At 41.1% G+C, this 12,870-nt stretch overlaps 1 protein-coding gene across 1 annotated transcript in view; it reads left to right on the forward strand.

Annotated features, from left to right (window-relative positions):
- Positions 1-12,870, forward strand: part of LOC109917899 (collagen alpha-1(XXV) chain) — a 620,002-nt gene that overhangs the window by 595,035 nt on the left and 12,097 nt on the right. The window contains exons 28-29 of the mRNA XM_048603420.1: positions 8,378-8,413; positions 9,445-9,498. Coding sequence (XP_048459377.1) covers positions 8,378-8,413; positions 9,445-9,498 — 90 coding nt within the window. The remainder of the gene's footprint in view (positions 1-8,377; positions 8,414-9,444; positions 9,499-12,870) is intronic.

The following is a 12,870-nucleotide window of genomic DNA, read 5'->3' on the forward strand; positions in this document are numbered from 1 at the left end:
TGGACATTGTGTATATGGGTTTCAGTAAGGCATTCGACAAGGTTCCGCATGGTAGACTGGTTAGCAAGGTTTGATCACATGAAATCCAGGGAGAGCTAGCCAATTGGATACAGAATTGGCTTGTAGGTGGGAGACAGAGGGTGGTGGTGGCGGGTTGTTTTTCAGACTGGAGGCCTGTGACCAGCAGTGTGCCGCAAGGATCGGTGCTGGGTGCACTACTTTTTGACATTTATATAAATGATTTGAATGAGAATATAGGAGGTATGGTTAGTAAGTTTGCAGATGACACCAAAATTGGTGGTGTAGTGGACGGTGCAGATGGTTATCTCAAGAGTACAATGGGACCTTGATCAGGTGGGCGAATGGCCCGAGGAGTGGCAGATGGAGTTTAGTTTAGATAAATGTGAGGTGTTGCACTTTGATAAGGCAAATCAGAGCAGAATTAAAACGGTTAATAGTAGGGCCCTGGGGAGTATTGGCTAGGGGTGCAGGATATAGGAATACAGGTTCTTAGTTCCTCGAAAGTAGAGTCACAGGTAGACAGGGTGGTGACGAAGGCATTTGGCACACTTGCCTTCATTGGTCAAGGCATTGAGTATAGCAGTTGAGATGTCATGTTGCTGCTGTACAGAATATTGGTTCGGTGACTTTTAGAATACTGCATTCAATTCTGGGCTCCCTGCTAAAGGAAAGGTGTTGTTAAACTTTAAAGGGTTCAGAAAAAATTTACAAGGATGTTGCCAGGGTTGGAGGATTTGAGCTAAAGGGAGAGGCTGGCTATGCTGGAGCTATTTTCCCTGGAGCATCGGAGGCTAAGGGGTGACCTTATAGAGGTTTATAAAATCATGAGGGACATAGATAGCGTAAATAACGAAGGTCCTTTTCCCAGTGTCGGGGAGTCCAGACCTAGAGGGCATAGGTTTAAGGTGAGAGGGGAAAGATTTAAAAGGGACCTAACGGGCAACTTTTTCAAGCAGAGGGTGGTGCATGTGTGGAATGAGCAGCCATAGGAAATGGTGGAGGTGTGTACAATTACAACATATAAAAGGCATCTGGATGGGTACATGAATAAGAAAGATTTAGAGGGATATAGGCCAAATGCTGGCAAATGGAACTAGATCAGTTTAGCATATCTGGTCGGCATGCTATACAACTCTATGACTCTATAACTCAAACTCTCCAGTCCCAGCAAAATCCTTTTAAATCTTTTCCAAACCCTCTCCAATTTAGTAATATCCTTCCTGTAGCAGGACAACCAGAACTGTGCACAGTATTCCAAAAGTGGCCTCGCCAACATCCTGCACATCCGCAATGTAACGCTCAAACTCCTATACTCAGTGGTCTGAGCAATGAAGGCAAATGTGCTAAAATGCCTTCTTAACCACCCTGTCTACCTGTGATGCAACTTTCAAAGAACTATGTACCTGAACACCTTGGTCCCTCTGTTTGACAACACTATTCAGGGCCCTACCATGAACAGTATAAATCCTGCCGCTGTTTGTTTTATCAAAATGCAAAACCTCGTATTTATCCAAATTAAACTCCACCTGCCACTCCTCAGCCCAGTAGCACTATAGATCAAGATCCCTTTGTAATCTTAGACAGCCTTCTTCATTATCAACTACACCACCAATTTTGGTGTCATCTGCAAACTTCCTCATCATGCCTCCTATATTCTCATCCAAATCGTTTATATAAATGACAAACAACAGTGGACCCAGCACTGATCCATTCAGAACACCACTGGTCACAGGCCTCCAGTCCAGCAAACAACCCTCCACCACACTCTCTGTCTTCTACCATCAAGCTAATTTTGTATCCAATTGGTAAGTTCTCCCTGAATCAAATGTGATCTAACTCTACTAATTTGTCTACCATGCGGAACCTTGTCAAAGGTTTTACTGAAGTTCGTATCCATAATGTCTACAGCTTTGCCTTCATCTATCTTTTTGGTCATGTCTTCAAAAACCTCAATCAAGTTGTGCGACATGATTTCCCATGTGCAAAGCCACGCTCACTGTCCCTAATCAGTCCTTGCCTCTCCAAATGCAATTAAATCCTATCTGTCAGAATCCCCTCCAAAAATGAATCCACCACTGATGTCAGACCCAACAGCCTATAGTCTCAGGCTTCTCCTTGCAGCCTTTCTTAAGTAAAGACGCAACATTAGCCACCCTCCAGTTCTCTGGCACCTCACCTATGGATGTATATGGTACTAATACCTCTGCTAGGGTCCCCACAATTTTTCCCCTAACTTCCCATAATGTCCTGGGATACAGTTAATAACATCCTGGAGATTTATCCACCTTTATGTTTTTTTAAGACCATCAACACCTCCTCTTCAGTAATGTGGACTGTTTTCAAGACATCAATATTTATTTCCCCGAGCTCCCTAGCCTCCATGTTTTTCTCCAGAGTAAATACTGACGTGAAATATTTGTTTAGTATTTCTCCCATCTCCTGTGGTTTGGCTCATAGATGACCTCAATGATCTTTAAGGGGACCTATTTTCTCCCTAGTTGCTCTTTTGCTCTTAATGTGTTTGTAGAATCTCTTATGGATTATTATTAACCTTATCTGCCAAGACTATCTCATATCCCCTTCAGACGGACTTGTGTTTGAAACCTCCTTCAGCTACTAATTTTGCAGTAATTCTAATAATATTGTTGAAGTATTTGGTTTAGTTATCTTTTCATTACGGGTACACCTTTCTCCATTAGACCCAGTAATCTTATAAACCCTTGTACAAACAGTTCATGTGGCTGTTTTGTGTGTCCTCATCATTACTGAATGTGTTTGTATATTTTACTGAACCTCAGTGGATATCAGTTCTCCTTTTATTACTAGTCAAGTCCTTTAGAATACAATTCAGGGGATGGGATTTTATATTTTGCAAATGACGGTCACTGCCCTCCCACAGAAACTCTGGCATGGGGTCATCGAATCAGAAATTCAATGTCAATACATCAGCTTCCCATGATACAGTCAGCAGGCAGTCTGCCTGCCAATCCTAAAGGAATTATTGATCAGATATTGAACTGCTGGACAAATCAATTCTCCCCAATGTTACGCTGCCCTCACCTTCATGTGGTAAGCTTGAGCAGGCAGGTGAGAGTGGGAGACCAGTTGGGATGAAAAGAAGGAAGTAGGGGGATTTGGGGGATGGTTAGGGGCACAATTTCCTTTGCAGAAGTTCCTGTGAGCATGAGAATAAAACTCTCCGCAAAGATGACACGGTTCCACTTTCTACCTCTCCACCTGGCCTCCAAACTCTGCTTCCCTTCTCTCCTCATTAGTCCCCATACAGCAACGTCTTACCCCACACCCCCCACCCATCTCAACTCCGTTTCCCTCAGGTGCCTGATCTTGCCTCAACAAAAATCCCAGATTGACTTGAGTCTGCGAGCAATTGCTATCTTCATCATGAGACTCCCTGCAGTCTCAGCAGCTCCCCCTAGCCTGTTCTGGCGCTGCTGGGATCAGATTGGCTGGCAGCTCAGAAAGATTCTCCTTCAAAGGGGCTGAATTCTTCCCTTTTAGCAAACAAACCTCCTAATGAGGGAAAGAAGCAAGAACGCCCAACCCTTCCCCCAGCCCAGTGCTGGAAAGAACAGTGGAGTTGCACATTGGGTAGTGACAGATTTAATTCTCAATATACACAGTTGTGTCACTGAAAGGAAATATCAGTTGGCTGTATAATGGACAACTGTTGTCACCTGCTGCGATGTTGCATTTTACCCCTGTGCTTTCCTCCTTTCTGTTGACAGGCAAAGGAAACACATGTAGATGAGAGAAAAACAGAAGTGGTGGTGGGAAGAGGTGTGAAGGAATGCAAGAGAATAACAGCAAGATAGAACTGACAAAGAGAAGGGATAGGAAAAAGTGAAGTAAAAGAAGAGCAGTAGGACTGGCAGAAGAGATGGGATTAGAAAAAGAGACTGAAGTGAAAAGACAGACAGATAAATATATGAAGAGAAGGTAAAGTGAAGGAAGAGAGAAATAAATGAAGGAGAACTAAAAGGAAGAGGAGCAATGAAAGAGTGACCATTGAAAGGCAGTATGGAAATTAAGACGAGCAGAAATCAAACTTGAAATGGAAACTAAAATAAAGAAAAGAGAAACCCAAATAAGGAAGTGAAAAATGGTATTCAAGGAAGGACAGAGAGAAATATAAAAGTGAATGAGAGGGACAAAAATGTGGTGCAGGGAAAAAGAGAAGTGAAGGGAATTGGCACTGAGCAGAATGGAAGGAAAAGAGAGTGAGAAAAAGAAGCAGAGAATCAGAAAGGATATTTTGCAGAATTAGCAGTGTCAATATCCATAGCTATATTTTGAAGAGGCTAAGATTATTTTTGTGAGACCTGGGTCATCAAAATTTAGAAATCGTGGATCACAGCCTGTAAAGGCTTTAAAACCGTTGAGGGACCCTGCAGGGAATTGATTTCCAATGAAATAACTCTTGGTTTTATTTGTTTCAACAAACTGTGACAATGGAAGGTATCTTCTTCTGCTCCTGGGAGCAGGAAGGAACACAGACAGGGAACCTAACTATGCAAGAGGCCAAAATCAGCCTCCTGATGGTGGGGTAAGATTTGCAATTAAGGTTCTCTGAATTTTAAAGGTGAACATCCATACAGTGAGTTTTTCTCTTTAAGTCCCAGCCACTCGAATAAGCGCACAGTTTGTTTCTGCATGTGTAATGAACTGGCATCATGTGATTGCTCAAGTAAAACCAGCCCAAGACCCACACTCAAATGGAAGTGATAATCACTTCCCCACACAAAACTGACCCTGTCCTCCAGAATGGATGATCCCAGCCTGTGTTGCATCATTTAGAGAGAATGCGCTACCTTGGAAGCTGAATGGCTTTGTTGAGAAGAGCTACAAAGGCCTTCTCAAGGCAATGAGGGAATATGGAAATGTTCTATTGGAGGCTGAGGGCGGTGAAAGAGAGGGATACCCTTTTGATGACTGAGTTAATGGGTTAAGGTAGAATTGTTAACAACCTTGGATTTCTGACAGCCAACATGAGCAGCATTCACCTGATTCCGAAACCCCACTGTATAACGAGGCAGGACCTGTGCTAATCAGATCCACTTCAGCATGTCCTTTCTGCAGAGGATCCCCAGCATCTGAGAGACACTGCCAACTTGTTAGGGTTGGAGAAGAGGAACTGAGTTTGGGGAATGCTGTTGTTGATTGTAAGATCAATATTTTCCTTGTAGAAATTAGTTGCTTTGGAATCAATTGCTTTGCAGAAAGCAGATTGATGTGCCCTGCATTAATCTCCCTTCCAAGTACAGCAGCTTTGTACAATAGTGTTATTTGCCCAGCTGGCAGGATTTCTGACTTTGAAAATCATTGAAAAAACATGGATGGATACGTGTATGGCATTTGGCCCTTCGAGTCTGCTCTGCTATTCAATATTATCATGGCTGAGTATATCTTCGGAAATGAAACAGAAGGTATGATTGCAATGTTTAATATGCCAAGCAAGCATATCAATCAAACCTGCTCATTGTATATGCATGCAACTACACATGACTGACTGATAATCATTAAATTACCACTAGACTAATAATCCAGAGACCCAAGTAATGTTCTGGGGACCCAGGTTCAAAACCCATATTGACAGACGGTGGAATCTGAATTCAATAAAAATCTGGAATCAAACATGTAATGACAGCCATGAAACTGTTGCCGATTTTCAGGAAAAACCAACTAGTTCACTAATGTCCTTTAGAGAAGGAAATCTGCTGTCCTTACCCGTTCTGGCCTACATGTGATTCTAGACCAACAGCAGTTTGGTTAACTCCCAACTGCACTCTGGGCAATTAGGGATGGGCTACAAATACTGGCCTGTCTAGTGATGTACATATACTGTGAATGAATTAAAAAAAACTCAACTCACTACCCTGTTCCTTTTTTCACCCCATATCCTTTAGCCCTAAGATCAATATCTACCTCCTCCTTGAAAACAACATAATCATTCTTTCTTGTCTCTCGATGACATCAGGACAGAGAAGGGGCAGTGATGAGAAGCAGCCTCTTCCTCCGATCAAAATTTCAAAACATTAAAAAAAAACAGAAATTCTCAGACAAAAAACAAGATCCTGCAGACACTGGAAATTCATAAATAAAAAATTAGGGTACGCTGGAAAAATTCAGTAGGTCTGACAACATCTCCGGAGAAGGAAGCAGACACATTATCCCACCTGCTGAGCATTTCCAATATTATCTAATTTCTATTTCAGGAATCATAGAGTTCTTGTATCCTTTTGAACATGCATCCACATGATGCAGTGTAACATAAAGGTGCTCCATTTTACCAAATCTTCCACTAACCTAATGTACATTCTACTGTTCAAAAAAGACAGAATTTGACCATGATTCCCGAGTAAAAGGATCACTCTAAATATGTACTGTCATGTTAATAAGTGATGTAATTGTGAAAAGACATTAAATATGTGCTTGACTTGCTTCAGATTCTCTATCAATATTAGCCTTGTTGGATATTTTTAAATGTAAGAACACAGCTCCAGAATACAGATAGAAGGACATTGCTGAATTGGAATATTCCAATTAAATCTATGTTCAACAGACTTGACTGCCAATACTCAAATCTTTTTCCAATGTTCGCATTCCTAATACATTGCACAAGGAACACCAGAAGATGGCAGTCACCTCAAGTCTCCAGTCTGACGATATAGATAGAAATGAAGCAAGTGATTAATGGATCTGCAAAACAGGGGTGCAATATTTCAGTGAAGGGGCAAAAAAAGAAATTTCATAAGGTCTGACATACATAGTGGAATCATTGAAGCAGGTAGGACACAGTTGGGAATCCTGGATGAGCCCTCACAGGAAGTGAGGTAGAAATAAAGATAATACCAACCCTTATCAAATGTTAGTTAACAAGGTGTAGAGCTGGATGAACACAGCAGGCCAAGCAGCCCATGAATAATTATAAAGAAGGCCAGAAGAGGGAGCTAAAGTTCAGAATTGGATCATCTCTTGGAGGAATGGGAAGGATAAGCAAGATTCCTCAGGTTAGTATGAGAACAGGAGCAATACAACATATGAAAGGAAGAGGTGAGGGATAGGATTAATGGACTGTAACCTGCAGCAAGGACAGCTGTAGCTAAGTGCCATGTGTGTTTCAGTGTCTTAATATGGAAAAAGCAACATCTTTCACATTGGAAATGAGAAGATTTAAAGGACATTGTTAATTTCCAGGAGATTAGGGACAAAGAGAGGTGCACTGAGGCATTGATCTCAGAGGAATCCCCTTTTTCTTTATCCGATTACACTTTCACTGCCTGACAGATGATCGTTGTATATTTTTCTGTACTTGTCCTTTCTTCCCATTTCATATAAATTCAGGTGTTATTAATTGCATCTCTACCTTTTTGTTATTCTTAGCATACTGCTGTCTGGACTTCACCCTCCACTTTTCCTCTGATATATACATTCAGTTTTACAAAAAGGGGTTATTTTACCAATGGTTGAAGGGTAATATTAAGACATCTTTCACATGCATGGACTGGATCAGTGTTTAAATCAGATTTCCAGCATTTGTTTTACTTTCTGTAATTAATTTGCTGAATCTCTTTTGTTAGCTTCACATCAGTATTCTCTTTCATTGTGAGATGTTCACCATATTGTGCATCTCATTATAATAAACAAGATATGATTTGCTTCCAAGAATTGTATTATGGTGAGGGTAAAGTTCCGTGTGCATCTGTGTTGGAATGAAAGTTGGAGTATGTTTTTGAATTCTTTGTTTTTTATTACCACTAATCTCCAAGCAGGTTCGTCATAATTTTATTTCTTTCATCCACCTATTGACACAGCCACTGTTCACTGTTCATACATTCACATATGTTTCAACAAGAACATTTCAGCATTCCAGCCACTGAGAGTCAATGGTGAGAATATGAAGGAAAGGTTTCCTATGTGCTCCAGATGGAATCAAATTGTAAACCTGTTCTCTATCAAATTTATAATTTGGCTACATCTGCTGTACAGAGAAAAGCTTCCCCAGTGCTTATCCCACAGAACCAGCTGTAATAGGCTATCCCTTGAGCACAGTTTGACTGGTTTTCAACCAGTCTCTTGTGCACTACTCACCTATGACTGTTTCTGATTAATTAACTTTAGTGTTGTATAATTTCGCATCATCTGTTCCCTGTTATCATTTATATAATCCCTTTGTGTTTTTTTTAGTCCTTTTGCATCTGTGATTCATGCTTAATACACAATTGAATCAGGAATTCCCACCTTAATATCATTGTGTATTGTTGTTTATTATCATTAACCATCGTACACTAAACTCGTGTTCCTCTTACCCATCCCTTTATTGACATAAATTATGCAGGGTGCATCTGGCTTAGATGGACAGCCAGGACTGCGGGTGAGTGAGTATTTGTACGCTTTGTCCTTCCTTTGACTATCTCCTTTCTGCTTGGTGCTGGCAGTCCACTGGAGTCAGTAAACGCTCTGTCCTCCCGATCCCTGCCTTCATACTCACCCCACTCTCTGTGCATGGATTTCTCACCATCCAGTGTGAGGCACTGGCAAGTCCTGTTGACTATTTTACCTTTTATTTCCTCACTGTCCATTCAAGGCAATGTTGCCCCAGTGTAAAGTGAGGCCGAGAGAGAGAAAGTGTGGCAGTGGCACTGTCTTAGCATTTAGCTTTAACTGTTGCCCGTGATAGTATTAGAACTGCACAACCCATGCAATTACACAGGGTCCCAAAGTGGTCAGGAATGGAACCAGTGAAAGAAAACCTGTAGGACATTGCTTGTATGTTGATGATGGGAAGTATGCCTCTTCATCATCATATGTGTATGGATGTGACACCACATTAAGCGAATAGTAATTAATATCATTGCCTGGTAAAATGTGAGGGTCCCAAAGCAGGTTCTTTGTGCGGTACTCCCACAAAGCAGATAACGTCCCTGTCTACTGTTACAATACATTCTAATCAAAAGATGCAATAAAGACAGCCAAGTTTAAGTTCACAGAGACCTATTACTGATCAACTTAGAACCAGTCAGTCTCAGACAGTAGTTACCAGGTAAACACGATTCATAATAATGTTTTCAGGCATATTAATCGGTAGTAGAGCAAACCAAGGCAATTTCCTGATCATCTGTCATTATGTTGGTGTTTCTGGGAGTGGACTAGTCAGGCAGACACAAGCTGAGGAAGTGAAAAGCAACACTGTGGAGACAGGAAAACAGACCATCTTCTGTGTTCTACTGTCTCTGTCTTTTTAGAAATGCTTTTGCAGCATGATTAGGACAGAACTCTGGAATAACTCTCGTAGATGTGAGATGATTTCATTTTATTTCTGTCTTCTAGCTGGATACCCTGTGAATTTAGCAGTATGTTGGGGATAATGTTCATCACAGTTCATTTTTCACTTTGTCTTTGAAGGGTCTGGATGGTCCAATGGGTCCTGCGGGGCCAGCTGGCCCAAAGGGAGATAGGGTAAGTACTGTATTGTGTATACGCCTTGAGTAAATTGAGAAGGAGAAGACTGTATATAATGTACAGCAAAAACTGAGAAGCTAGAAATAAACAGTAAAACATGAACGTTAATCTTACTTGAGTGAATTATTGATGAAGAATAAGCTACATGGCTGGTGGTATCACTATGCCTTTACCTGATTATCTACCTGGTCTTTTTTCTCTTTTCTATTTGTTCATCCCTTCCTCCTACCCCATCTCTATATTTGAACCCAAAAGAAATTCCTTGATTGATTGAGTAGGACAGTCTCTGAATCTACTGATTCACCCAATAGCTGCTCAACTAAGTGAGGCGAGCTGATCTCCTTTCCGCTTTCACTCCTGCTTTTTGTTCCTGTAATCACCAGAAGTTACAACCTGGGCTTGCAATTTGAACTCCAATCTCCTACTTCATGGTACGACCTCAATCATGTGTCTCAGTCATAATTTATGTGACAGCATTCTTTTAACAGTGCTTTTTGGCATTGTGTATCAAATTCCAATGTTCCCTATGTCAGCCCTAAGTATCCAATTTAAGAGAATTTAATCTATCCTCTCTTAGTCCTGATGATATCCGCTCTGTAAATATGGCATTGTTTAAAGAAATACTCTACTCTGATTCTATAATATCACAACTCTGCCAGGAACTGCTTGGAAAACACTTTGACATTGTAACATTAAAATCTGAAAGTTTGCCCAGATTTTATAAAGGAACGCTGAGATGTATTTTCCTGTCCTTAAATCACTTTCTCAAAATATAAACTTTTAAACAAAAAAAAGGTGTAGTTTTATGCTTCAACTCCATATGTACCAGGAAATGCAATTGAAATTTATCTAAACTCATTGTACATAGGATCCTTACATCCAATAGACGGAGCAGACTTACTATCTACAATGCCAAACAACACATGTTGCCAGTAAATAATGGGAAGGATTCCTGCTCAGGCTACAATGAGCACAAATCACTTAGCTTTTGCCAAGAACTTATCATTTAATTTTCTGCTCAAACCCATTTGTATAATCACAAACATTAAATCTACCATGGATCAGTGCAATTGTTCCGGGTAATAGAATGTATTTTATCAATTTTGCTCTATGCAATTTTTTTTGTGTTTAAGAGCAATGATAATTTATTAAGCCAATTAAACAAAATTCATCACAAAAAATGTAGACAAGTTTACTCAATCACCCAGTTTTGAATAATCTGCTTTTAAGTCATTGAAATTAGTTTTAAAAGACAGAAAGGTGAGATCATTATGAAGACCATCTTCCAAAGGCTGCAAATGAGCACAAACAGGAGAAACTCACCATGATCATTCTTTCAATATGGGACCTGGCTAGATTAGGGACTGGTGTGTTAGTCCTCACAGTCAGTATGTCACTGTAACTTTACCAAACACAATACGTAACTCTACGTTTACCAGACATATTATGTCACTGTACCATTAACGGACACAGTATATTGCTACACCATTACCTTAAACAGCTTGTCATTGTACCATTGCCAGACACCTATGTCACTATACCTTAGCAGACACAGTATGTCTCTCTACTTTCACCAGACACAGTACATCATTATATGTTTACCAAATACATTATGTCACTATACGTTTACCGGACACATTATGCCACTATACCACTACATGAAACAAAATGTAACTATACCTTTACCATACACAGTATATCACTATACCTTTACGGTACATAGTATGTCATTATACCTTTATTGCACACAGTATGTCACTATACCTTTACCATACACAGAATGTCACTATACCTTTACCATGGGTGGCACAGTGGCTAGCACTGCTGCCTCACAGTGCCAGGGACCTGGGTTCAATTCCACCCTCGGTGGACTGTCTGTGTGGTGTTTGCACATTCTCCCTGTGTCTGTGTGGGTTTGCTCCAGTTTCCTCCCACAGTCCAAAGATGTGCAGGGTAGGTGGATTGGCCATGCTAAAATTGCCTGTAGTGTCCAGGGATTTAGATTAGGTGGGTTAGACATGGGGAAATGCAGAATTAGGGGAATGAGTCAGGGTGGGATACTCTCCGGAGGGTGGTATGGCAGTGTGGTCTTGTTGGGCCGAATGGCCTGTTTCCAAACTGTAGGGATTCTATGATTCATACACAGTATGTCACTTTCCCTTTATCGCACGTAGTATGTCACTATACCTTTACGGTACACAGAATGTCACTATACTGATTTATTTTGGAAGGTCGAATTTGAACACAGAATACAGGGTTAATGGCAGGATTCTTGGCAGTGTGGAAGAACAGAGGGATCTTGGTGTCCATGTCCATAGATCCCTCAAAGTTGCAACCCAAGTTGATAGGATTGTTAAGAAAGCGTATGGTGTGTTGGCTTTCATTGGCAGGGGAGTTGAGTTTAAAAGCCGTGAGGTTATGCTGCAGCTCTATAAAACTCTGGTTAGACCACACTTGGAATATTGTGTTCAGTTCTGATCACCTCATTATAAGAAGGATGTGGAAGCTTTAGAGAGGGTGCAGAGGAGATTTACCAGGATGCTGCCTGGACTGGAGGGGAGGTCTTATGAGAAAAGGTTGAGGGAGCTAGGGCTTTTTTCATTGGAGCGAAGAAGGATGAGAGGTGACTTGATAGAGGTGTACGAGATGATGAGAGGTATAGATAGAGTGGATAGCCAGAGTCTTTTTCCCAGGACAGAAATGACTATTATGAGGGGGCATAGTGTTAAGGTGATTGGAGGAAGGTATAGAGGAGATGTCAGAGGTAGGTTCTTCACACAGAGAGAGGTGGTTGCGTGGAATGTGCTGACGGCGGTGGTAGTGGAGTCAGATATATTAGGGACAATTAAGCGACTCTTGGATAGGCACGTGGATGATGGTATAATGTAGGTTATGCAGGGTAGTTTGATCTTAGAGGAGGATAATAGGTCGGCAAAACATCGTGGGCCGAAGGGCCTGTACTGTGCTGTACTATTCTATGTTCTATGTTCTATACCTTTACCACACACAGTATGTCACTATACCTTTATCACACACAACATGTCGCTATACCATTACCATACACAGTATGTCACTCTACCCTTACTGCACACTATGTCACTATACCATTACCGCACACACTATGTCACTATACCATTACCGCACAGTATGTCACTGTACCTTTACCACACACAATATGTCATTTTACCATGACCGCACACAGTATGTCACTTTACCATGACCGCACACAGTATGTCACTGTACCATTACCGCACACACTATGTCACTATACCATTACCGCACAGTATGTCACCATACCATTACTGCACACAATATGTCACTTTACCATTACCGCACACAGTATGTCACTGTACCATTACCGCACACAGT

This window comes from Rhincodon typus, chromosome 1 (genome assembly GCF_021869965.1).
Source record: "Rhincodon typus isolate 14 chromosome 1, sRhiTyp1.1, whole genome shotgun sequence".
Classification (NCBI taxonomy): domain Eukaryota; kingdom Metazoa; phylum Chordata; class Chondrichthyes; order Orectolobiformes; family Rhincodontidae; genus Rhincodon; species Rhincodon typus.